At 39.2% G+C, this 27,651-nt stretch overlaps 2 protein-coding genes across 3 annotated transcripts in view; one reads left to right on the top strand and one right to left on the bottom strand.

Annotated features, from left to right (window-relative positions):
* The window catches only part of zdhhc9 (zinc finger DHHC-type palmitoyltransferase 9), a 28,839-nt gene extending 21,510 nt beyond the window's left edge, over nucleotides 1-7,329 (top strand). For both annotated transcript variants that reach the window (XM_044205064.1, XM_044205063.1), the window contains 3 exons: nucleotides 1,970-2,073; nucleotides 2,395-2,497; nucleotides 4,759-7,329. In XM_044205064.1, coding sequence (XP_044060999.1) covers nucleotides 1,970-2,073; nucleotides 2,395-2,497; nucleotides 4,759-4,941 — 390 coding nt within the window. In that variant the 3' untranslated portion in view covers nucleotides 4,942-7,329. The remainder of the gene's footprint in view (nucleotides 1-1,969; nucleotides 2,074-2,394; nucleotides 2,498-4,758) is intronic.
* Nucleotides 7,330-11,979: 4,650 nt separating this feature from the next.
* On the bottom strand, nucleotides 11,980-20,733 carry sash3 (SAM and SH3 domain containing 3). The gene is made up of 8 exons (XM_044205062.1): nucleotides 20,500-20,733; nucleotides 18,690-18,785; nucleotides 17,452-17,586; nucleotides 15,975-16,110; nucleotides 15,129-15,286; nucleotides 14,217-14,429; nucleotides 13,957-14,101; nucleotides 11,980-12,814 (listed from the first exon to the last, which is right to left on the bottom strand). Exons 1-8 carry the CDS (start codon nucleotides 20,554-20,556, stop codon nucleotides 12,543-12,545), a joined length of 1,212 nt encoding a protein of 403 aa, XP_044060997.1. The 5' UTR covers nucleotides 20,557-20,733; the 3' UTR covers nucleotides 11,980-12,542.
* Between the last annotated feature and the right edge of the window lie 6,918 nt (nucleotides 20,734-27,651).

The raw sequence follows: 27,651 nt of genomic DNA, 5'->3' as shown, positions 1-27,651 counted from the left end.
TGTAATGATTAATTTATAATTCCCCTTTTTCTTTCCTGTGGGAAAGCTGGCCTCATTTTTTTCATTTAATCAGTAATGAGGCTCTGCAATGTGCACCTACAGTACAGTGTATTGTTGCTCCAGGAGTTGAAACAATGGCTGTCAGCCCAGCCGTTCCAATATCTGTGATTGGCCTAATAATAGATGCATCGATACCTGCAGGGGGCTGGGCACGCTGCCAGAAACACTGCCGGGGAGGGAGGGAGAGAGGGAGAGAGGGAGAGAGGGAGAGAGAGAGAGAATGATAGAAATGGTGGAATAAGGGCGAACAAGAGAAGGCACCTTGAGTGTTGTAGTTGCTCTGGTCTCCCATAGGATGACACACGTTCTGTCAACTGTGTCTCCTGCACACACACACACACAGATATACACAGATAGTACACGTAGGCATGCAGTAGTGAAGTACCTCATGAGCAGACTGTTGATCTATATCTACTGCAACTTAAAAAAAAAAAAAAAGCTGTTGTCTTTGACTTGCCGGAGGGTCAGTCAGTACAAACTCATTCTCTGCAGCCATACTTTGTTGTCAGTCTATCAATCTACTTTCTCTTCTTCTGCATGTTTTTTTTGTGTGTAAATAAAAATATCATCTAACTTGTATTTTTAGTTTCAGTTACACTTAAATCACTTAAGACATTATGATGAAATTATTGTTTTTTGCGTGTTCCATATTAATGGTAGTATAACAAAAATTAAAAATATAAAAAATTTAAATTCTATGTTAACTTGTGCTTTATTGCTAATTTAGTAACCCTACTTACCGTAAATCATGTTTCATTTCCCTGATAGAAATGACAAAGTTGTATTTGCATCATTACTACAAAGCACTGTGCACTGTCTTAACTTTAATTGATTTTGCATTCTAGTGTCTTTTTAGGAGAATATTAACTAAATAAAAATGGAGATTACATTATTTTTTCTTTAATCTGAAAAACATGGAGAAGAAGTGTAAATGTATGTTCAGCCCTGAGTAGTATCTACAGGTATTCCCTTTAGGCTGCATACAGCCCCAACCGCCTCCACCAACAAGGTACGGCAGCCTGTGTGTAACCTGAGAGGCAAAGCCTGGGGCAAAAAAAAGCTTGCACTTTTCCACTAGCTGCTGCTCATTAAGTTCATTGCTTTGAGTGGTAATAATTGAAGACACTCAGATGAGTGTATCAACATTTTATCAACTGAGATCTTCTCTCATCTGGATGATGGTGGCTGTGCAGTAAGAGGACAATGTTCAGAGAGACTTTAGTTAGGAAATCAACATGAAACAATAAAAATGAGGGAAACAAAAACAGGATTTTGAAAAGTGAGATGTCTCCACCCATCCCTAGTGGAAATTACACCCTTGAGAGGAGTTCAAAAGATACAAAATATGTGAGGATGTATTTTGTAGAAATGTTTATCAAATGATGCTCAACACATCTAGAATATTTCCATTTGGTGATTTTTCCACCCTCAAAGCTACTTGAAGGAAAACAAAAGAGGAAAACCGAATGTTTAGGGGTTAAAATTAGTTAGCTACCAAATAATGCATATGACTGAGAGTTTAAATACAGTACAGTGTAGAAGGACTTTATTTATTGCTGGCGGAATCCTTTCTATGAATTCTCTGATTTTTCAATGAATTATTAAAGTGGTTGTAATCTGTAGCTGCTGTGCTCGTTGGCACCCGTTGGCACATAGAGTTCCCATTAAACCAGGAATCATTAAATTCCTGACAAGATTCTTTTTAGTAGGTCAAAGCCAAGCCTGTGGGAATAACATCTAAAAATGGAACTATGCTTTTGAATAAGGTATAAGCACAGGGAAAATCTTTTTGAAAGAGGACTGACCGAGATTATAAGTCAGGATGTGTTTGGTATGTTGGTTGGTGGTTAGGGAAGGTTTGCTGCTCCAGTGACGAGTGTTGTGTACATTTACGTTTTGTCTTGCCCAGATTAAAGGATCCTGGTCGGGAAAGAACAGAGTCCAGAACCCGTACAGCCATAAGAACTTCATCAAAAACTGCTGTGAGGTGCTCTGTGGGCCAACGTACCCGAGGTATACTTTATCAGATCATGTCTTGAATTAAACAGCTTTGTTCATGGCAGGAAGAAAAATTACTACTCGCCGGATTGGTTAATTGATTTTGTATTAAATGCCTGTTTTGAATCAGAATCTGACATCTTTCTTGTTTAATTTATTGTCACGTTATCTCTATTAAGTTTTATTTCTTTTGCTTTCTTCCTACTGTCATCACTGAGTTCAGTATCAGTGCCTGTGGTGGATTAGACTCTTAGATTTGTCCCTCTCCTGCGCCTCGTTCTGGTGAATAACGAGCAGGATGCAGTTAGTGACTGATTTCTTTGTCTCGCTCTCCAGCGTCTTGGACAGAAGAGGACTGATGCAGGAGGATTCGCCGGTTTCTGCAACACCTGCTGCACCTTCCTCCTCTAGCAGCAGCAACCCAGTGTCACAAACCACGGTGAACACACACACAAACACACTGTACCCTCCCCCTTCACACACTTCCACTAAAGTGGATCGAGGCTGCAAAGCACAGAATAGTGAATACAGAGCCGACATGAAACAGACTCTAAACCAATTACAAGAGTGTTGGAGAAGAAAGGAGGTGTGGTGAGAGGAAGTGTGCTCTAAGTGGAAAACACTTTTCTTATCGATAATCCATCTTGTGACACATGGATGTGGATCCATTTTGTGGCTTTTTACATAGTTACCATTGTTTATCTATTTAAAATTGTTAAGTTGTTATATTTTTTTGCTGATAGCTAGATCATAAGCCGTGTTTGTGCTATGCATACTTATTCATATTAAAATATAAACTCTTCTCTCTCCTCAGTGTTGCTAAAGATCATGTTGACATTAAAATGTTTCACTGCCACATAGGTACTGCAGAAATTTATTTTATTATGAATTACATATACAATTATAGTTTGAAACCTTTTTATACCTCCTGAATGGTTTAGGAAAATCCAGTTGATCTACCCAAGGGTGGTAACAAAATAGTTTACTCCCCTTACTGCAATTGAGAGGTCTTTTTGCACACGTGTGCTATTTTAATTCTAGGCCCTAATTAAATGAGTTAATTCTTAAGTAGTCTATTTCACTGCATTTGAAATCACTTCCGTTAGTCGGCGTTCAGATTAAAAATAGCCCTGTGTTTTAAAAAAAATAAAATAAAAGAAAAGAAAATGCAAGTGGCTGCATTGATCGGGGCAAGTTGCTTCAGGTACAGCGACCACTGTAATGTGTGACCACAGCGGGCACCTTGCGTGGATGATTGAGAACGTGCCTCGAGGTCACAATCTATGACACAGGTCATCAGAAAACGTGACCCTACTGTACCTGGAAAATGAATAAGGCACCTGGTCATTCTCTCTCACCCTTTAAAGATACTTTTTTTGGAACAGCTGAAGAGAGACAGGAAATGTGGGAGAGAGAGGGGATAACATGCAGCAAAGGGCCCCGGGTTGACAGAAAATAACATCAATTATAACAATAACAACAACTTGTAGACGTGTGACAACATCCATGCAACAGTGGCCCCTTTGATCACACATTAATATTGTGACAAACTGTCTCATGGGTTTTTTTTATATATTATACTGCATCTTAAGAACAATGCAGGAGCATAGTGATCATCACAAGTCATACTACAGTATTTTTCAGTTCAAACGTAATGTGCTGAAAAACATAGCCAAGACATACAAAGATATGACTTTAATAATACTTTCTGAAAGCATGCCATAGCTTTTATATCTTGTGAAAGCTACTGTAGGGTTACTTTTCACAATCAACATCAGATATTGTATTTTTGCTTTTTTACGATAAAAAAATAAAGAACAACAATGAATGACAAAGAAGTAATGCCATGTATTACCTTGTCTTTTGTGTGATACAATACCTGCAGGAGATGGACACTGTGAAAATGCAGCATTGATTGGGATTACATAATTATATAGGTCCTACCGTCAAAGTGGACTTTTTCAAAACTAAAACATGCAACCCAACATCAGAACAAAATAAAACAACCTGATTCACTAATGTGAGTATTGTAGGGTGACCAATACCAAACACAATGACATTTGCCAGTGTCCTAAGCAATGACGATAGGTGTCATGTTACAAAGTAATCTACAAGAAATGTGTGCTAGCACGTATTTGATTAGTCAACGCAGCACCTGATATCTTATGGAGCTATTTATTGGAAAGTCAGTCAGCAAGGAAGAGAAGAGGAATCTAATTTAACTTTTTGTAATTTTTCCTCTTCATATAAAACTATCCAGTTTGATCTCAGTGCTGTTGCTGTTACTTAAATGGGATAGATTTAATTCAGCGATCCTAAAAACTAATGCAATAACTTCTACTTCTTCTTTTCAAGTGTAATAATGTAATTGTGCAATTGGACAAAAAAAAAGATTTTTGCTGTGTTATTGTCAGCATGCAGTTATTTGATTGAGCCAATAGCAGTAGCTGTGTTGTGTCACAGCTACTGCTATTAGTTTTAGCAACATCCAGTGGCTATCGATTGGTTATATGGTGGGTAAAGCAGACGCGTGTGTTATAATCCTAAAATAGTGGAACGGTTTAGCCCGTTGGCCTGCCACCAACGACATGCTTGTTGCATACATGTATTCATTCCTGTGATGCTTTGCTGCAGCTCAGTTTGTCATCAGTGGCTCTTACTGTATTTGCGTCTTTTCAACATGCTGTCTTCTGACTACAGAAAACCACAGCTCCACTCATCCCCAATGAGCACACACCTGATGATGCTAAGCCGAGCATTGCTGCCTCAGCAGAGAAGAGCCCCTCCCCCAAAGAGGAACACCCTCCTGCTCCAAAGGTCCCGCCCCTGGCTTCACCAGAGACTGATCCAGAAGCATCCCTCGCCAAGGACAAGACCCATTAGCTGCATGAGGGAGCGGCTCTCGTCGCAGCCACTCCCCCAGCGTCCTGCCTGGTCGGGAACTGAAACTTTAATAATCAATGTCTGATTACTGTGCGGATGACTCAGTTGTGCTCTGACTCCTGCCCTACATTCCACCAGAAGAGCAGAGCTTCTGCGGCAGCTCCTCCTCTTCCCTCCTCTCCTCACCAGTAGCTGCAGAGCTGTTTGATTGACACTTCCTCCTGCAGGAGGGGGGGTGATTTTAATGGAAAGTCAGCAGCTTCCTCCGTCTCCTGAACACTGCATGGAAAGGAGACGCGGGGGGGAGAAGCTGCTGGGAGAACTGCAGAGAAGAAAAACTCTCCAAGCGTATGACATCCACACAGGTCACCTGTGGGCTGCTCTGATTGTCAGTACTACTTTCTTTATTATTTTGTTCTTTATTTAAAATTGCATAATGACATTTATTGTGAGAGGCCAGTTCAAATATACTAATTGCAAGTGTCTGGCAAAGACAATATAACTTCTGGACATGTATAAAACTTCATACATACAGTCAGTTTTCTGTTGTGTGCACATTACATGCCCTATGCAAACCATGATAAGGCTGGACAAGCAGCTTTTTGATGAGTGTGGAAAGAAGGGTTACAGCTGTAAGTCTGTGAGTACACATGATGTCCAGACAGAGAGAGGACAAGCAAATCCTTAGCTGAGATATCCTAAAGGCTCCTTCCAGGCAAGTCAAAATCTACCTTGTATTCTGGTATTGCTGCATTCAGTACTGTTGTTACTTGTGTGCATCTTTTTTTTAAAGTGATCTGATCCAGACCAACGCCTGTCTTTCCATTTTTATATAATCAAGGATGTAGTGTGACGTCGGTGCTCTAAAATAGATGAAATTGCTTTACGCACAATTAAAGTCTTGTATGCAGGAGATGCTTATCCAGAATCCAAGTGTGCGTGAGAAAAGGCCTGACTTCTGATTATAGTAGACACTCGTAGTAACAGTGCCTTATCATAACAGTTGCACTATCAAATGCAACTGAGGTCAACTAACAGAGAAGCCCTTGAAATCCGTTATAATCGCTGATAGAGTTAAATGAGAAATGCCAACGTTCATACACTAATTAGTCCAGTGGTTCCCAATCTGGGGTTTGAGACCCCCACAAGGGGTTGCAATGTAAATCTAGATGATTAAAGGAGTAGTTCGACATTTTGGCTTATTCGCTTTCTTGTGGAGAATTAGATTAGAAGATTGATACTAAGCTAACCATATGTTATGAAGCCACAGCCAGGATATGGTTAGCTTAGCTTAGCATAAAGACTGGAAACAGGGGAAAACAGCTACCCTGGCTCTGTCCAAAGGTACAAAAAAAACAAACGTTTTGTCATTTTACGGCTGGAACTCTTTCTTGACTTGCTGTTGTTTTTAGGTGCTGGTAGGTGTATTTTCCAACTTTGGACAGAGCCAGACTAGCTGTTTCCACCTGTTTCCAGTCTTTATGCTAAGCTAAGCTAACCAGCTGCTGGCTGGAGCTTCATGTTTAGCGTACAGATAATAGAGTGATATAGATCTTCTCATCTAACTCTCAGCAAGTAAGCAAATAAAAAGAATTTCCCAAAATGTCCAAGTATTCCTTTTAAAAGGATAAGAAATTAGAAAAAACATATTTCTGCTAAATAATACTACAATGTGCTTTCTTCTTGTGAAATACTGTGAATTTTCCCCTAGAAAAGATTAAAAAAAAAAAAAATTTGAGAAGGAAAAAAATTACTCTTTGTTTGAACTGGTCACAGCTGCTAGACGTATGCAACCTGTGACGAGTAGATATTGCTGCGTTTTAGGGGGTCTTAAATGTTGGGAACCCCTGAATTACTCCTTGTGAAGCAAAAACTAAGCAAAGCCATTGTTGAATTGTACATAGTTTTAGCAGGTAAAGATGTACTGAAAACCTCTCAGCTGATTTGTGAGGATGAAACATTGCAGCAAAGTTTTGTTATGTTTTTGTTTTATTCTTTAAGCTTAAATGCGGCCAGTGTTAATTATGCTGACTGTGAGCTCGAGCACCTCGTCCTGCAAATCACACCAGAGCGGATATTCCTCTTGAGTCCTTTCTCTTCCTGCCGTCCTCTGCCTCCTCCCTCTATAAAAACGGCTCTCATATTTAACTCTTCTCCTTCTCCTTGCATCTTTTCTGTGACAGTTATTCCTACAGTACGCCCTAGGCCGAGGCTGTTCCCACCACAGCTGTCTGTGGCAGGCTCATTATCGAAGAGAATAAAGCCAAGGCATAGAGAGAAAGACGCTCAATCCTCTCTTTTCACACATCTGTGTATTTTGGACGGAGCACAGCCTTTAATGAGGCTTGAAAATTTGTTTTGGTCGCAGATCGCTCGAGGGGACAGAATCCATCCATCCATCCATCCATCCATTTTCTACCGCTTGGTCCCCGTTAGGGGTCGCGGGTGACTGGAGCCTATCCCAGTGACTTCGGGCCTTAGGCAGGGCACACCCTGGACAGTCTGTCGCAGGGCGAACACAGACACAGACAAGGACAGACAACCATTCACTCACACATTCATTCAATACGGGCAATTTAGAGTTATCAATTAACCTACACATGCATGTCTTTGGACGGTGGGAGGAAGCCGGAGAACCCGGAGAGAACCCACGGTAACACGGGGAGGACATGCAGACTCCACCCAGAGAGATTGTGTGATGTTGGTCCGGTCCGGGAATCGAACCCACGAACCCACGATCTCCTTATTGGGAGGCAGGAGCTGTAGCCGCTCTGCCACCGTGCACCCCGGGACAGAATCCACACAAATAAAATGAGAGAAAGAAGTGAAGCTTATTCTTAGTATTTAAATGATGTTAGCTGATAGAGAAAGTTTGTAATAGTGATTGTGTTGTATGCAAGACAGAGTTAGTGTTTGTGAAATATACTTGTGTAGAAATTCTAGTGTGTCAACAGCATCATGTCAGACTCTGAAATCTGAGATGATTTATTATAAGACTCAAAATGGTCACAATTTCTCCTAATCTCCTAAAGATTTTAACTCCAAAAATATTTGCCAAACAAAGAGTGGAAAATACATTTCAGGATGCTGGAATTGTTGGTAGCTGTATGATTATTTTCATTGTACCATCATTTTCGTGGCACAGTTTAAAGTTCAAGACTGATACTACAAACTTTTAGACAATAAAAGATTAAACTAGGCCATTTATTTCATTATTGATTCATCTGTGGATGATTTTGTTCATTATCTGATTAACTGTTTGGTCTATATAATGCCAGAAAATAGTGAGAAGGTAATGTATTGTAAACATATTCAGTTTGTCCAACCCAAAACCCAAAAATTTTCAATTTACTATCAGAAAATCTGCAAATATTTACATTGAAAAGCTGGAACTAGCAAATTTTGGGGCATTTTTGCTTAAAAAAATTCCATTAAAATTGCTGACAATCAATTTTCTGTCGATTTGAGTAATCTATCAATTGACTAATAGTTTCAGCTCTAGATCAATCCTTTGTCCGCGTTTACTTTCTCTACACTCAGAGGATAAAAGGAGAGCTAACCAACACATCTCTGTTGAAAGACGCTGTGAAGTGTGTGACATTGTATTGTTTCTGTGAAGTAAAAAAAGTGCAACTGAGTATTTGTTTGGAAAACTTTCCAATGAGAAGACCAAGACCAGTTTTTATAAAGCTGAACTTGGTGGGCTTTCTTTGTGGAAAGTATTTAAAGACAGTTTGGTGTATTTGATCGCTTTGCGTTGCTGTCACCGAGAAGCAAGAATGTATGATTGATCGATAAAAGAAGGGACGTTTGTGTTTAAATCCTGTGTAACAGTTTCAAAGCAGATTTTAAAGGGACGGTCAAACTTTAATTTTTAGCTGTAAAGATTTGTAGACTGTAGAGCCAAGCTGAGCTCTTCTATGTATGATTCCTGTGTTAAAATGCCATGACATGGTCAGATCTGAATGCTCTGATCAATCTATTACATTATGTATACAGATACAGTACTATACCATTGATGGAACTCTTTATTTATGTTCACTTTGTTTAGTATCAACACTGTGATTATATGTATTTCATTCAATTTACTTCACTTCTTTTTACATGATCAATGTGTCTGGTAAATAAACAATATTGTCTTATTATTATGTCTTTTAAATTAGGTTTTCTTTAGATGGAAGTTACTGGTATAAGAAATCCAGAGGAGACGGCTCAGCTCTCAGTTTATCCACTATTATTAAATATTCAACAGAGGACTTGTTTTGTATACTGGCATATTTGTGCCCCTGGATAATTACAAACTGTAGTATGAATTCAATTTTCTCCAGAGGTCATCTTTCAAAACAATGGCATTATATGTGGGTAACAGCCTTTTGCAGGCTGTAATGCTGCGAGGGAAAGGGTCTTACAAAAGAGAAGAAGAGAAAAAGCTAGAAGAAACAATATTCCTGGCCCAACACTAATCCACTTAAGCATCTGTTTTTTTTGTTGTTTTTTTTTTTGGTTGATCACGTCTTTGCTCATTTGTTCTTACATTTATTAGCTTTTTAGCCACACTAGCGGTGAGGCTCCAGGGACGGCAATGCCGGTCCGTTGGTTGATCCACCACTTTGATGGACTGAACAATGATCTGATGGATTGCCATGAAATGTGGTGCAGACATTCACGGTGCCCTCAAGGTAAATTGTAATTACACTTTTCATCTAGCGCCGCCATAAGGTCAAAATTTAAATTTGACAAATACTTTGGTTTATGACTAAATACCTGCAGAACCAATGACATTCCAGCCCCAGCTGTGCTTTGTGTTTAGTGCTAATTAGTAAATGTTAGCATGCTAAGCTAAGGTAAGATGGTAAACATTATATCAGTTAAAATCAGGATGCATTTAGCTAACATGCATAATATTTAGCTCAAAGCACAGCTGTGCCCATAAGTACAGCATCACAGAGCTGCTAGCTAGCCCCGTTCAGGACTGTCACTGCGTAAGAGACAGGATACGGTCTCTGTCATGACATGAAGAATGTTCTGGCTGCACACCTAACTGTGAAACATCATAGTGCACATAGGGACCAATGACATTGTGAAACAGCAATCACAAGTACTGAAACGAGGCTTCACTGATCTGTTGAACACACTCAGCTCCCTGAATACTGAGGTGTTCCTTTACCACCAGTTGAGAGATTCAGCAGATTGTTCACTCTGAGCAACGTACCCTCCATTCAGTGCACTTTATTGACAATTTCAACTTTTTTCAACTTTTATCTATTTAAGGCAGATGGACTTTGACTCAACAAGTCAGGAGAAAAATGTATTCACTTCTAACCTATTTTACTTTAGTTTACATCTGTTCCCTCTGCCAAGGACAAGAGGAATCAAAACAATGACAAGACACAACACGCCAGGAACCTTGAAAAAGAGGCACCTCAGTCCCCACCTGAAGAGAGTTTAAAACATGAGGGACATCAGAGCCATCCAGGTTTACCCTCTAACCCCATCCAGGTCACCCTCCTCTTCAGTCTCCCTCTCCCCTCCTAGACTGCTGGGACCAATCTTAGCCCCCGTCCCTTCCCCAGCCAGCATACAGCAAACTCTTACTGACATCTGCTGGGTCCAGGCTATAAAGGACGAAGGCACTCACGACTATTCCCAGGACGAGCCGAGACCCAGTGTGCCGGTAACTTCCTCTATTCCTGTCTTGATAGGTGATAGAAAAAGAAGCGTGCACTCTATTCAATCATCAAATGTAAGGAAACAGGATGCACTCAACCGATTCTGCAAATGTATCAAATTTGATATCATTCCTCGTCAGCCACAGTCTGTCTTCAGCTCTGTCACAAAAGACTTTAAAGTGGCAGAGAATACTTTGAACTCACTAAGCTTTACTAGCTGTCATATCTCTGGCTGGCAAATCATTTTAAATTGATCTTGATTGTATGTTTTTAACTGAAACTTGGTTAGACAAGATAGCTAGAGTGCATAAGAAAGGCAATGGAGTTGCCATTTTGTTTAACAATTCTTTTCAATGCAAGCAGATGTCTTATGAAAGTTTTGCGTCTTTTGAATATGTTGCCCGCCAATTGAATTCCTCTTGTCGAGCTGTATTTTGAATCATCTATAGGCCACCTAAATACAGTGCAAACTGCATTGATGACTTTGTTGAACTTCTGTCTGTCATCTGCCTTGGCTTTGACTGTGTAGTTACTGTTGGTGATTTTAACATTCATGTTGAAAACCCCCAGAAGAGCAGCACTAGAGAACGGTCAGTGGTGGAAGAAGTTTTCAGATCCTATACTAAAGTTGAAGTACTAATATTATACTGTGAAAATACTCCACTACAAGTGAACGTCCTACATTCAAAACCTTACTTAAGTTAAAGTATGAAAGTATTATCATACTGCTGTTGGTTTATAAAGCACTGAATGGTTTAGGGCCAAAATACATTTCTGATCTGCTGCTCCGTTAAGAACTGGACGGTCTGCTTTCTGTCCCGAGTCAAAACTGAACCTGGAGAAGCAGCATTCAGTTTTTATGCACCACATATCTGGAACAAACTCCCGGAAAACTTGAGGTCTGCTCCAACTCTCAGTTCTTTTAAATTAAGACTTTTCTGTTTCTCACTACACTTTATTAAATTCAATTTGTGACTACTTATTCATATTGCATATCCTGTTTTATCTATTTTATTTTATCGTTTAAATCCTATTTAAAGTTGTCTTTTTATATTGAATTGTTTCTTTTCTTTATGCCTTTTGTGTTCAGTGTAAAGCACTTTGAATTGCCTTGTTGTTGAAAAGTGCCTAAATAATCCCAACTAAAGGTCCACTTAGTAGTTTTGTTCCTGAGGCTTTCAATCACATCTCATGGGAGACATGGAGATGTCTCAGTTAAAGTTTCATACATAGATCACAGGATGACAACTGTGCAAATCCTTTTGCTGCTAAAGACCGTGAGATGTAGTTGAAAGCTCTGGAAACAGCTAGTAAAGTGGACCTTGAGTCAAGGTTATTTAGTCAAAATTACATTACATTATCAACAACATCTCACTGAATTGTGTTTTATTCAAATTCTATTTACAGCACAGTAAACAACTTCCTCATAATGACAGAAATCAGTGTAATGGACCTCATGACACATAAAATCTAACTACTGAAAGTTACAGTTCAAGTAACATGAGAGATATCTAAAAAATATTTTACATTCGTATTTGTATCACACTGCACAACATGAAAACATTTAAGAGAGGGTCATAGTGAAGAGAAAGAAAACCTTTAAATGCTTCATTGGTACCGTCATTAACAGACACCTTACACCTAACATGATCCTCAGTAGGAAACAACAGCACACATAATTCCTACAATATAACATGTTCATTCAAAACAGCAAACCCAGCTGTGGCAGATGAAGACAAGTTGTGCTGCTTGCTCAACAGTGCAAGCAAACTGAGACCATCATGTTCATTCAGTATTTCAACCTTACATTGTGTTCCTACCACCGGTCCTCTCTCTTATAATGAAGAGACGTTTTTAATGGCATTAAACCTCCGTCCACAGAGTCCCTGAGAACCAGGAATAAAAGAAGTTTGAGTATTTTCCCACCACTTCTCAAGATCCTTCGTCCACCGTCAGCTCCTGCAGCTGCTCCTGGAGAGCATCCAGCTGCTCGCCTTGGTTCTCCTTTTGCTGTTCTGTTTCCTGCTCATGTTTCTCCTGGTTTGTCTGCTCCTCCGATGCTTCATCCTGGAGGTCTTCCTCAGTCTTTGGCTCCTCACGTCCGTTCTCCAGGTTCTCCGAGCTCTCGAAGCAGCCCGAATCCCTCGGCTCCTTGGCATCCTGCCCAGATCTGTTCTCCTCTTCAGGCTCTGATTCTTCTTCAGCTACACGGGGCAAAGAGGATCACATTTTAATACAGAACAGCTCGATATGATCCTTTTTTTAATTCATCTAGGACTCTGAGAGGTCCGTTCAAGTCAGGTTGTGTGAGCTGTGAACAAATACACAAGCACCAATCCTGTAAATATGCTCAAATTACTCTCTATTTTGTGATTATGGTCTTAATGTGCCTCAAATCATTTCTTGTACAGGCGACACGTGCACTAATTGGCTGCAGGTGTTGGTTGTCACACTGCTTTTTACAGCCACACTAGGGGGCGCCATAACATGCTCTTCCAATCAAATGTGCACTCTCTTGAGCCTCCCCATGTGGACTCTTGGTGGGGTTCATTTTTTTATTTAATCTTGGTGGGACTTTTATAATAACAAGAGTGCTCTTTTTTCTGTTGAATAGGGGTTTACTCCACTCTGATTTCAGTTCTGTTTTCCTACGCCAGGACATGTAGTAGTTACAGTTTGTCAGCTAGCTACAAAACTAGCTGAACAGAATGGATTGTTTTGGCTGCCTCAGTGTTTTTGCAGCAGGTCGACTTCACTGTAAAACCAACTTCTCTAAAAGAAAAAAAAAGTTGACCTTTAAAATTCAGTAATTTAGCTTTTTTTGTTGCAGTGGTTGGATTTAAATCAGCACCCAACTCTAATTAATAATTAGTAGGAAAGACAATACTTCATCAATACTTCATCAAAACAAGAGAAGGATGCTAAATGCTATAAAATCAGTCAGTAATTATTGGATGGGCATCATCACTGAGCATAATAATATAATAATTTTAATAGATAATAGAAGCAGATAGATAAATATAAATATTTACTCATAATAATAAGAGGGATTTTGGTGTGGCTGAGATAAAAAAAAAAAAGCCGAAATATCAGGACAAAGCAGGATTGTGCATTAAATGAAATGTACCTTATTATGTAGCTAAGGCAGAAAAAATATGACAGTAGCATAAAAGACACTTTTTTTTTTTACACTGCCTCAACCTGATGTCTGAGTGGCACAAAGTGACTCTAAAATTAGCAAACTGTCTTTTCTTGGGAGATTTTTCTGAGCTTTGAAATTCTGGATTAGAGGTATTTGCAGCATCATTGTGAAAGATTATTGTAGCTTCACAGTGTGTAAACCTACAGTCTCTGAGCAGTTCAGAGGCATTCAGGATCTTGGAGCGCTGCTCTGGGTCGGTGATGTTCAGCTCGTTGAGGTGAGACTCCTTCAGTCCTGCAAAGTCCTCCAGACTCTGGAAACCGTGCATGGACAGCAAAGAACTCAGCTCCTGAAACACAGCAATGTAAACACGACATTTAGATGGATATCCACGATTATGATGTGGAGAAGGACAACAAGTCCGGCTGCAGTGTAACAAACAGCGTTATCAGAGATTGTCTTACACTAAGACCCATGGTGTCCAGCACCTCCTCCAGGGTTTTGGGTTTGGACTTGGCTTGGCAGGTCTTGCTGTTGCGTTGTCTCCTCCTGGACGGGGGGCTCTCATCAGGCAGCAGGTTGACGTAGATGAACTTAAAGGATCCCATTTTGTTGTTGAGCTTCCCTGTCCACGTCCCCACTGGGGGCTTCTCAATGATGTAGATGATGTCTCCTTTCTGTAAGAGAGAGATGACGCATGAATGCCAGGCTTAGTCATGATGATGTTACCAAAGGATACAAATGAAAGGATGAACAAAAGAAAGCCCTTGAGAGCAAGACTCGTTTGGTTATTTATTTATCAGTATAAATATAACTCTTTATATGTCCATACTCCTCTAAGTTGACTGCTTGATCAACCAACCTCTCATAATCATCACTTGCGTAGAAGCATAGCAAAGAAAATGAAAAGTGAAATATGAATGAGCAAATAGCTGAATAACTAAACACTCGCCTTTTTAAGAGTGAACATGAAGGTCTTCTAGCTGACTTCCTAACTTTAGCACTTGCCTTCAGATAAGAGGTGAAGCAGTATCTCATGGCGTCCAATGTATTAAACCCAACAGAATTTCAGAACTTGTTAAGATAAATCCTTTTGTTGCAAATCTTACTGGTGGGGAGACCTCATAGTCTCAAGCACTGAAAGTATAGTTTTCTTACTTTTTTCAGAAAGAAAGTATTGACACAATCACTACTAAAATTATGTTATTTTGTCAAACAGGCAGTCAGTAACGAGTCATGTAGTTTAAACTCTGCTTTGAAGAATAATAATCAAAACAACCCGACTTGTTTCACTCGGCTAACAAGCTCCCCGGAGGACGACTTGACGAGACAGCAGAATCAATGCCAAATCAGAGAGACTTCCCCCCGAGGCTCACTTGAAGTTTGAGTGACTCCACGTCGTACGGGCTGGGAGTGAAGTCAGTGTGGACCAGAGCGCGACCACAGAAAGGTCCGTTGTAAGAGATGCCGTTCTCCTCCAGTCTCATGCTGTCCCTCTGGCAGTATCCACTGTCCAAGCTCTGTCTGTCGCTACCTGAGGTGCACAGATAAAAAGCAGGGTCAGATTCATCCTGAGCCTTCAGATACTTATGGTTTAGGAGGGGTTATATTTTTGGTCTTTATATCCACAGGTTTTCAACACACTGCAAATATCTGCATATGAATAGATAGAGGAGAGTCTCAGTGTTTGAGAAATATAAGAACCATGTTGATGGGACATTCTGAGCCTCACATGTCTTTGTCTTACTGCTATTTGGGGGATAATCATGCTCTAGGTTTTGGTAGGGCAGTTCCCATAATGCTTTGGGGGATGTAAACAGGAAGTATAATGTTGGTATGGAGTCAGTGAGTTGGCAAATTGACACCATTGAAAGTATGCTGAATTGGCTATTAGCAGTTCCTGTTTTCAGTGTACCCATGGATGAATAGACAACTATCACTGGATTACTTTGATACTGAATAAAACTTAAAACGAGATGATTCTCAGGCAAGTTCTGGAGCTATAAGGAACATCTTTTAGCTATGATTTCTAGGCGGATTTATGGACTTTATTTATTTATGGACATGGGAGATAATTACATCCTTGGTATGTATCATGTCTGTGTGTTAAGTTTTCACCGAGTTATGTCCTCCCTTCAACTCCCCCTCACAGTTTGAAACCCTCTGGTTTACAGGGACACAGATACAGCACATCTTGTTCAGCAACAGTACAGTACACTTACTGCCTGAGAGCTGGCGGGTGATGGGGCTGGGCGTGGTGTCCTCTGACCCTGTGGAGCATACAGACGTCCTCTGTCCTGCACTCAGATCTGGAAGACAGTCATAAGACACTGGAGACAACTCCTCACCGCTCTCACCCTGGAGACACAGAGGACAACAGTGTAGGTCATAGGTCAGGTCAAGTCACCTTCAGTTCGCTCAATTAATAGTGTTGAATTGAAACTGAAGGTGATGATGAAGCTTTCTTTCTTTTTTAAAAACAACAGTAATGTCATGTTTAATAAGAAGAAACTGAAATGTAGTAAAAGGTTATCAGACAAGTCAAAAATAAAGCTAATGTGGGCCAAGACAAAAAAATAGGAAAATAAATTTGTTAAAAAATAAAACAAGCTGGTGAAAGATAAACAGAAGAGTAAAATGTAATTTATTTTATCAACTAGTTGGTAGAAAAGTAAAAAAGTAAAAAGCGTTTAGTTTTTTTTTCTCCAAACTGATTGGAGGTTAAATGAAAAGTATAAAGCTTTACATTTATTTTTACACCTTAATTATTAGACTAACAATATTATTTATTGATGTATTTAGTTATTCTTTTGACTTGTCTGATAAGCTTTTACTACATTTTGTCAGTTTCGGGGCTCCATAATTTAACTGATCCCTTTAGAAAAGTAATTTTTCTCAAAAATACTCAACGTCAGGTCAGAGGTCATTATGAGCTTCAGATCTTGGAGCATCAAGGGCACATAAGGAGACATTTTTAATAACATAAGGCTTCATAAATCAACTCTAGTTTACCTTTTTGTTCACTATAACTATATACAACAACCATATAATGACAAATCATGTCAGTGGTGGAGCAAGTATTCAGGTTCTTCATTTAAGTAAAAGTAGCAATACTGCAAGTCAAAGTACTGCACTGAATGTAAAATAACAGTATTATCAGCAAATGTACTTTAAGTATCAAAAGTATTCAGTATGAAAAGTTTGCCCTGTGAGTGCTATACTAGTACATATTATTAGATATTGCTGATGCATTAATGTGTACGTAACATTTTACTGTTGCAGTTGGTCGATATGGAGCCAATTTTAACTTCTTTGTATACTGCTGGTCTGTTTAATCTATAACAGTGCGTCATGACATGGAAAAACTCAAGTAAATACACGTGGCTACAATTTGTACTTAAGTGCAGTACTTGAGTAAATGTCGTTAGTTACTTTCCACCACTAAAAATAAAACAACTGAGATATTCTGCTTTTGTTTTGAAAAACAAATTTCAAACATTTGTCCACTAGATGGAGACAATTTCAATCTTTTGGTAACAGCTGCAGTAGAAGTGTCTGTCAAGGTGTGTTTTGTTCCAGTAATGCTTTACAGTACAATGTATGTATTATAGACGCTATTTAAAATATATTAATTGCTACTATTTAAATACTGTGATCTTCATATTTTAGTCAGGCTACTGTAAGTGAAACAGGATTTACCCCCTCCTCAGCCAGAGCCTTCTGCACCATCTTGGATGTTTTGCGGGTCATGGTACGTGAGATGACATTGCGCCATTTCTTTCCCAGTTTGCTGCCACTTTTCACTGCTTCCTCTTCTGTTACACACTCTACCACCTAAGATGAGAGGGAAAAAATCATCAACTATTTCAACAATTTGTCAACAGATGTGAGGAGATGAGCGGATATGTGGTAAGACCTTATTTATATTAAGTAAAGTGAGGGTGTGATGGTGTGATGTCACAAGTATTCATGATTTTTTTAACGATACAGACTTTGTGGTAATGGGGTTTGCATTCTGTGTTACTGCAGTATTTCTTACTTACTGCTGATACCCACCAACACACACACACACACACACACACACACCTGCACTCTATTGTGGCCAGGTGCTTGAAAGCAGAGTTTGCAGCCAAATACTGTGGGGCTATGGGCTCAGTAATGAAAGCTAATGATGTTTTCAGTATTTTTATGTGGCACATGGTTACAACAAATGTTCTGTGTGACACTTTGCAATGTTTGAGGACACAGAAGTCGAGTCCTCTATAATTTGCAAAGGAAAATAAAGCAGAAATGCCGTGGAGTGCTGTTAGGTTTAGAGGAAATAGAGCATTAATTCAGAGGGATTTTGTGATGGTTGTATTAGAAAAATGCTTAAATTCTCTGGGGGAGGACCGTCAGACTCCTGGGTAAATGCTTTCTGCTTCTGCAACTGTCTGTCTGACACAGAGGCTCTGTGCTTGACTGGCTCACACAAGAGGACATCCTGTCTGCACGTTGCTGTCATCTGGGCTCTGTGCAACGCTTCTCGTTGTTACTTCCTCTCTTCTTCTACGCCTCTACGTTTACTTGTCTTCCAATTTCCACTCACGGTACAAATAATGTTTCTGGAAGGTCACTAAAGTTCTGTGAATTTTAAAGTGTTAGCATCTGCCCACACGTGTAGCAGTGTGTTAAATCAGGAGGAAACAAACTGTGCACTTCTGTAACAGCCATAACTGATGACACTTTCTTCTTGGCCTTTGTGCCGTGTCATTTGGTCACAGCATGATGAATGAGGAACAATGTGATAACATATCTGTAGGAACTGCCATTTAGGAACTTAAAACACAAAGCGTTAAGATATCTACTTCTACCTTTCAAAAAAGTGATGTCTTGTATGTCTGATAATGTGTTTGTGTGTTTTTATGTGTATGTTTGAGAGGTAACGTCCAACTTACATTCTCCTCCAAGGTAAACTCCTTTTCTGACACAACAGGAGAGGTGGGTTTGTGCTTCATAAAATCCTTGAAGCTGCTGGACCTCTGCAGAGTGAGCTGCAAAGACACAAATAACTGCATTTATTTTAACATCATAACCAAGCTATAACTAACAACAAAGGGGCAGCAATAACTCCTTCACCACAAAGCAAACGGTGCTTTTTAATGCAGCACTGATAACGCTGATCTCACAGTTGTGCACACACAACATGTTTTTATCGCTTCATATGTGGGAACAGAATGAATCTGCAGAGGGGTTTCTCAGAAGGAACAACTGTCTCTCCTCACACAGTTATCAAAGATAAAGTCATGAATCTGGGTCATTAAATGTGTGCATGTTACACATACATTAACACTCACATTTTTATTCATTTCATTTACTTGTACATTTGTTTGATGTGTTGTGTACTTTGTGTTATTTGATATGTTGTCTTGACTCTATATATTTTTGAAAGTTTCAATAAAAAGATTTTAATAGTGACTTAATAGTGAAAATAGTGTTTTGTCCAACCAAGAGTCCAAAACCTCATAACTGAGGAGGTGGAACTGAGGAATTTGGGGCATTTTTGCCTGAAAAATTACTTAAGTTATCAGTTATAATAAAAAAGCTGCTGATTAATGTTCAATCAGTTAATGGACCATCCTTTCGCCTGGTATGTAGCATGTCACTTGCATATGCTTAAAATTAAGACTTATTTTGAACCAAAAAAAGCCACAGTTTTTACTCTTTTGCATAATTTTTCATCTTAGAGTTTCTTCTTTAGCTCTGGTGGAAATTCTTCATCTTATTTTCCATATAACCACACGTCAGTGTACATCTTATCGTGCCTCATCCTTCTCGAGTCTTTGCTGAAACCACAAGAAACGGGCAAAGCTTGAGCAACTTCTGGCAGCCAATCATTGCAGACATCCAGTCTGTGCTAGCGGCTGATGGTCTCTGATGTCTGTCTCTACCCTGAAGAACTAAACCACCAGTGCACTCAACAAATGACCTTTATTGTGAGGCTATTATAAGTTTTGCTGCAGTTTCCTGCCACAGTTCTCCTTGCTAAAAAGCCACAAAGCTTTCAGATAAACCAATCTTCTATTAACGCTGATAATCGCAGAGGAGTGACTCGTGTTGTGGAATATTGACGTTCTCCAGCCTCGATTATCGCAGGTGACACTTATGTGTTGGGAGACGACTGCCGAGAACAAAGGCAATGAGATGTGTAATGACGAGGCGTGAATTAGACCACAGGAGGGGAGATGTGGATGGAAAATAAGGGCACTGGTGTTGAGCGTAGGAGGCTCGCTCTCATGGTGGCAGCTGGAGACGAAAACACCAGAAGCCACAAAGCCTACTGTGACTCAAGCTACATCTGCAGCAATGATTCACCCTGCCAGAATAGAGGAACTTTACTTTTCTAAAAAAGTACAAAGAATATGTTGAGGCCAGAGAGTAGTCAGACTAGACGCTTAAAAAATGTTCTGTTTTAAACATAAATATCATACTGAGCTTTACGTTTTGTGTGTTTGTGTGTGTGGGTTTGTTCAGCTTCACCGCAAAGGCTTGTACTACTTGAGCAGACATCCTGTGTCAAAAAGATGTGCAAACAAAGACAGCTGCACGTAATGTTGTAGTGCAAACATCAAATGTTTCAAGTGTGTGACAAAGACCTCTTCAAAACCACAGTGTCTATAATATTTACATTTATAAAAGCTCGGTTTAAGCACTTTAACTTTTAAACCTTCCTCACCTTCCAAAACAAACAAATAACTAAAAACTCACCTTCTTCTTCTGCACCTGCTCCTTCTCTGAGGCATTGGAAGGCCTTCGCCTCAACATCTTCTTCTTCAGTGGTCCTGAGATCTCTCTGGACAAAAAGCCGTGAAAACGCTACAACGGTTTTAATCAGTGAGGGTTTCTGTCACTGTGCTGTGACTGCCAAAGTTGCCAGATAAAAAAGAAAACAGAGGGGAGGTAGAACTGCACTCCACTGCAGCCGAACGAAGGGCAGAGGCTGAGAGGAAGTCACGTGGCCGCACAGAAACTGAATAGGCAAACCCTGTTTTTGGTGCTCGGGTTTACACACAGGCTAGTGGGTTTATTTCCCAGCCTTGCGTGCTACAAACTCTCTGTAGCTCGAAACAGAACTGACACACATAAAATTGTTCTTGAAAATGTCACCACAACTCAGTTTGTTCTTTTATTACAGCTAGGCTGATTTTCTGTGAAGCTTGCTTGACACAGGTAATTATTTTAATGTTGTGATTAAATAATCAACCTCTTGTTACTCATATTTAACATGCACAGTCAGATAAAAGCTCTCTAAAGGAGCATCAATGAGGAGCAGTGGTTTTAAAAGCATCTCTTCATCTCTTGCTTCTCTTCTCTTGCTGCAGTGAAGAGCAAGAATACATCCTGCAGCCACTGTATTAAAACATTTCTGCTCCTACAAATGTCAGTTTTCAACAAAGATCTCTATCATGCAACACAACAGCCATCGTTCTCAACTGAGCATGTATTTGTCATTGCAAGTGTGGAAGTGAAAGAAATCTAAAGATGACATATTTAGAAACTCAGTAACGGCTGCTACAGGAGGCCATCACAAACAGTCCAGCTCATCCAACAGAGGATATTTATACAAAAAGTTGTTTATGAGACAAATGAGTTGCAAGGCAAGACACATGCTGACACTGTAAAAAACATCCAAAACAGACAATCAAGACAAAAACAACTTGAGTGAGTCACAGAAATGTGCGTGCTTTTGAATGTACACTCAGCCTGCGGGACAAGGCAAACATTGGTAGTAAGGGAAGTAAAACGTAAGTCAAGTTTAGCTTGATATTTTGGTGGGTAGCAAACCACATGATAAAAGGATGCCCTATTTTAGTTTCCTGTCACTTGACTAAAGGTTGGCAACAAACTGATCTGACTGCAGATCCTAAAGGGACAAAAACAATAAGCAACAGTTGTGTGAGATTCCACTGGAGGTTACCTGAAACCTAAGAGGCAGTGGTGGAAGAAGTATTGTATTAAAATTGTTACTCAAGTAAATGTACATAAATATTATTAGACAAATATACTTAAAGTATCAAAGGTAAAAGTACTCATTATGCAGAGTGTTAAAATATTATTATAATGTTAGATAATATATTATTATGTTATTATTATAATGTTAGATAATATATTATTATGTTATTATTACTGATGTTGATACTTATTAATGTGAATGCAACATTTTGGTGTTGCAATTTGTTAATGAGGACCTTTATACTACTTTATATACAGTTGGGCAATTTAATCTTTAACAGTTCATCATATATTTTATAAACTGATCATATGTTTTAAATGTAAATCTGCAAAGAAACTAGTTACTATAGCTGCCATGTAAATATAGTAGAGTAAAAAGTGCAATATTTCCTTCTAAACTGAAGTGGACTAGAAGTGTAAAGTCTGGTACTGGCACAAAATGTACCTTAAATTACACCCAAGTACAGTACAGTACAGTACCTATGGAGTTTTTGACCACTAATAGTGCTATGGAGCAATATTTTGACAAGAGGGTCCCTGTTTTGTTTGTACTCGTACGCGTGCAGGAGACGCGATTCACATCATGCTAATTGTTTCATTGATCAAAAGTTGGTGCCACTAACAAGCAAAGAAACGCAGCAACGTGCCATCAAAGGCAGTGAAGAAGACTGCTAGCTAGCAAGCATGGATGTAAACAATACAGGATTTAAAATACTTCTTAAAAATACATTTTAGTGAGTAACACTGAATGTAAATACAACTTTTTTAATAAGACAAAACCACAGGGTACCTTTAAGTAAATGTACTTATAGTTACTTTCCACCAGTGCTGAGGACACTGATCACCGGGGATGACTACAGTAACTAAATAACAAAAAGGGCACAGCAGAAGAGACTTTTGATCACAGAGAACAATGATCTCATACTTGTTGTTCCTCTTTTTTAGGGCCTCTTTACCGCAAACCCCAACGCAGAACGGATATGGATGAAAATGCCTTTACTGAAAGCTTTCTGAGTGAAATGTTTCTTCATGTGCTTTTAGTGATAAGTGTGTTTAACAAGAACATGCAGATGCCGGGTGTTGATGTGATTGCAGCACATTCACGCCTTCAAGATGCGCTGACAGAATAGTTGCCAGGCAACTGGCCCTCTGTGGACACGAGCTCTTCACATGCGGAAGAAGTAAAATGTAAGATAAATATGATTTGTTGTTTAATGTAGTGTTTGTAGAAAAATGTAGTTATGATGAATAAAAAACAAGTAAATAGAGCCAGTGGCTTTTGGCAACATTAGGCTAACCACCCATCAGTGTAAGAAAGCTAACGTTGGGAAATACGCTTATTCGCTTTCTGGCAGATTCATCTAGATGAGAAGATCGATAAATATGAAGCTACCACTGGCAACTGGCTAACTTAGCTTAGCACAAAGACTTGAAACAGGTGAACTTTATTTTGATCACTATCACCAAACATAGTGGTAACGACATTATTTAAATAGGGAAAACAGAAGCCTAGCTATATGTTTTCAATATGTTTTGTTTGTTTGTTTCTTTTAATTAATTTAAGAATACAGATGTAGTTAATTGATAAGTTATCTCCACACAGACAGTGGCCTGCCTTATTTATGATTGAATGAAAGCACTGTTGTTGTCAAATAGATAGAAAAGATAATAAATAAATTATTTACTTGTCTTAATTTTCTCATAAGTCTATTAGACTTAATTTCAGCACCATGTGCTGCTCAAATAGCCTGCCTCTCTTAATGTGGGGCAGTATTTGATGTTATAAGGTCATATTTGTTGGGATTTACTTGAGACTGTACATGAGACAATATTTACATTGTCAGATTCATATAGAAGAATCATGTACAGTTTTTGATGACTATGAAAGGAAAGACTTCAGCTTTCGTCAGGTGGCCAAATATTTTTGTTGCAGATTTGGTCAATATGCTGCTTTTTGCCTCCCACTGCTCCGGAGGATCAATTAACTATATGAAAAAGACCAAAGTGTCGAGCAAATATCGTCAGTTGAGGTGTTAGTGCTTTACAGACAGACTTATATACTAATGTTTGTGCTATCAAACCTTTCTTATCTTATAAAAGATCACAATTTTTGCCCAATTTGTGACCCAGTATTTTATACTGTGTCGGCAGCTTCTTGGAGTCTCCGCTACTCCGACCTGGCAACTGGCCCTGGCAACCAGAACAAGTCTCTTGGTGGGGCATCTAGGTTGAAATATTCCTAACAATTGTGCATTTTGCGATAAAAGCAACACATTTGGCACAGATGTAGGCTTATATGTTATGAAAAGATAAAGATATTGGGGCGCTGCAAATATGGCATTTTTAAAAATGGCCGACACGCAGGTGCTAAATATTCCTGAATGTTGCAGAAAACTGATTTTATGACTCTTGATGATTGCCAAGGTGTGTTGAAACTGATTAAATCAGATGTCAGAAGATCGCAGACATGTTTTTTCCCCTCTTTGTTTGTCAAAGGGTGCTTTTTAAGAGCTGTTATCCTGAGAAAAACACACAAAAAAAATAAATAAAAGGTCACTTCAGGGTCAAATTTCATCCCCTTGCCTTTGTGCTGGAATGACAACCATCTATAGAACTGCAAGATCTTCAGCTTTCCATCGGTGCATTTCTCTGCACCATTCATGCATCAAAAGCAATAATTAGTAACAAAAAAGCCATACTGCAGCACATTATTTGCACTTTTTCACACTCCCCTTCACACAGACACAGAGCTGTGCAAGCAAGTGGTGCCACTTTGCACTTGCAGCACGTGAAGCAACCCTTGATGCACTTGCATGCTACAAGCTCATAGCAGGCTTTTGATGCCTCTGCTAGGGTGCTCCAGTGAGGTTCACACAAACCCTCATCTGTCTTCGTCCAACCCCAGCATGTTGGTGAACGTAATGCAGGTGATGGCAGTAGTGCCTGTCTCATACATAGCCTGCCTGGTATGTTGTTGCAGAGACGCACTGGTTGGTGGAATCTGCCTTACATTGTGTTTTCTTGCAAAAAGTTTCTTTCGGGCAAAGTTGACATTGGTGCATGTATTGGTTCTGTCACAGAGCAAGATCACAAACCTCTCAACACTATTGCATTTTGAGGTATCTTGTTTGGTGCCATGGTCAATGTCAACAAGGCCTCTGTGAGCTGTGGCAGCACCTTCCAGGTTGCCCATGCTGTTTTGCCATGACCAACAAAGCTGGACACTGTGTCACACCCAGTTAGAGCATTGAGCATTGGGACTGCACATGCCTTTTCAGATCCAAGGCCCTTTGAAATCTCATGTGCTGCAAAGTATCTGAAACGTTTGCCTGTTCCGAATGCAAGTCAAAGATCAGCACCTTCTTTAAGACTTTGCACCATAGAAACAGCTAGCACAACAACATCTGTATCAACAGTACGAATCAATATCATCTGATGGCCGTGAAGTGCAGCATGTAAAACATGGGGTAACACTTTATTTGAAGGTTGGTTCATAAGACTGACATGACACCTGTCATGAACATGAAGGAGTCTTTATGAAGGTTTATGACTGTTGTCATTAAGTGTCCTTTGGTCAATTATAACACAAAGCTGACATTGTTTGAGATGTCCTTTATATGACAACTTGACATTAACCAAGAAAACATAACCTGTCATAAACATGCCATAGCAGGCCTACTTATCAAACTTAAAGAAAATATTTAGCTTTATGTGTTAACATTACATTATACTGTGATATGTGCTTAGCTTTGAGGACTGTCATGAGACCATTATAATTGTGTCATGAATAATTCCCTTGACCTGAAAGTGGAACCATTTGAACTTGTCATAAAGATGTCAGTAAGGTTTATTGGGTGTGAATGCTGAAAGCATGTTCTTCTACAAAAAAAATCTTTATCATTATTCTTCTGCCGCGTTTTTTGCAGCTTAACAACTTCCACATTTATCAACTTCATTCAAACATTAAACTATTCATCTTCATTTCGGAATGGTGTGCTATTACTTTTCTCATTCATACCCCTTTCATACTTTCCAAAATATTCAAGGTTGTCCAGGAAATCTTCCCCATTCAAATGAATGGATGGGATGTTCAGAATTTCCACTTTTTTAACTCTACTCATTCATACTTTCAGCTTTTCAAATCCCATTAAAACTTTTTAAAATATTCTACTTTGTTTGAAGTAAAGTTACAATGGCAGTCAATGAGAAAAGCCTCATCTTCAAGCTCTTCCCACTGATACATATATACAGGTAGAAACTCCATTCAAACTTTAAAATGTTCACAATCATTTGGACTTTCTCAAATTAATTCAACTTTTTCATATCTTTCATACTTTTTACACAATCACAGTTCAAAATTCATGAAATGTTCAGTCCTTTTCTGAGTTTACCATGAGTGTGTATTGGATGTTCAGAGCCAGAGTGAGGACCCAACTGTCAGAGTGCGGAGGATCTGTAAAAAAAAAAGTAAAACTCTTCTCTTCAACGTGCTGTCATTCCCACAGTTTTCACTCCACATGCATAATTTATACATCAAAAACCCTCTGCAGCAGGTTCTCGTCTCTCTTACGGTATTTTAACTTTGGTGATAGGAGTCACGGCCTTTGAGCTAGAAGCAGGAATATGAGACGTGCGCCTCAGCTAAAATGTCTATGAAATAAGCCAGAAGTCACACATAGCAGTTAGCATCACCACAGCAACCTTGGATCAGGGGAGTCACAGCTAATTGACATGAGCTAATTAGTGCAGTTTGACACACACCTACCTCTTTCTGTCCCTCCAGGTCTGACTGTCTCTCTCATCTGTTTCTGTCTCTCTCTCACTCTCTCTTTTCAATAAACTCCATTTCTGCTACTCTGCACTGCATCCATTTAGCTACAGAAACCATTCAAATATAAAAATCTTCAGCTCTTTAATGGCATTTATGCCATGATTCAGCTATTTTCTACCTTTGGTCCTGTAAGCCAGTGATTCCCCCAAGGGGTACGTGGAAAAATTGTGCAGCTCAGCTAATTTGAAAATATAGACACATATTTTTGTTTAGGAGAAAAATCAACACACAAGTAAGATTACAAATTTGTGTGATGGTGACCTTTAAAGTTATTGTCACAATAACTTACCAACTATGGTTGTCTGTACAAGACATGCCTCAGTTTTCCTTAGGCCCATCTGATAGGGCTGCGGGGGTAAAAAGGTTGGGAACCACTGCTGTAAGCGACATTCACTGCCACTAAATGTCGCACTAAAGAACCAGCATCTCAGACCAAAACAAATGGTAGCTACAGCCCACCAGACTCCATTGAGAAAACTATTTTTACCTTCCAAATCCAAATTCACAATTCAAATCTACCTCTGTCTCACACACAGAAACACACAGACAGTGTCATTTCAGATTTTCAAAATAAAAGCCCAAGATGGTGAAGACCTTATTCCATAATCTCATTCAAACCTTATGATGTTCCACATCTTTCATACATTATTGGTACTATTCGACTTTTAAAGCCAGCATTGCAGTTTAGTATCAGCTATTCAAAAAACCTTAAAATATTCCACATCTTTCATACATTATTGGTACTATTCAACTTTTAAAGGTCAGTTTGACGACAGTACCACCTAGTACAGTACCAAGGTTATTTATGGAGTTTCTTTATAATAAGTTCAAATGGTTCCACTTTACTTGTTTACTTGGCCAGATTGATTCAGCAGCTTTGTCAGGAAAATTAAGAGTTGATTCGCTGTACACATAACTTTAGTAAGTTCATAAGTAACATAAGTTCATCTATGAGAATGCATTATATTTCATAAACCGATCATGTTTTAATTGTGAAATCTTTATCTGCAAAACAACTAGTAGCCTAACTGTAGCTCATTCATTCAGGATCAATTCAATGTCAGTTGACATTGGGT

Source organism: Siniperca chuatsi, linkage group LG8 (assembly GCF_020085105.1).
Source record: "Siniperca chuatsi isolate FFG_IHB_CAS linkage group LG8, ASM2008510v1, whole genome shotgun sequence".
Lineage (NCBI taxonomy): Eukaryota > Metazoa > Chordata > Actinopteri > Centrarchiformes > Sinipercidae > Siniperca > Siniperca chuatsi.
Note: the sequence above shows the minus strand (reverse complement) of the source record. Positions and strands in the feature narration are given on the sequence as shown.

Coding starts and splice junctions, on each gene's coding strand:
- sash3 (XM_044205062.1), bottom strand. CDS start 20,556: ATGTTGAGGCGAAGGCCTTCCAATGCCTCAGAGAAGGAGCAGGTGCAG. Junction 17,587..18,689: donor AGTTTACCTTGGAGGAGAAT/GTAAGTTGGACG, acceptor CTCTCATCTTAG/GTGGTAGAGTGTGTAACAGA. Junction 14,430..15,128: donor TGGAGTCACTCAAACTTCAA/GTGAGCCTCGGG, acceptor TCTCTCTTACAG/AAAGGAGACATCATCTACAT.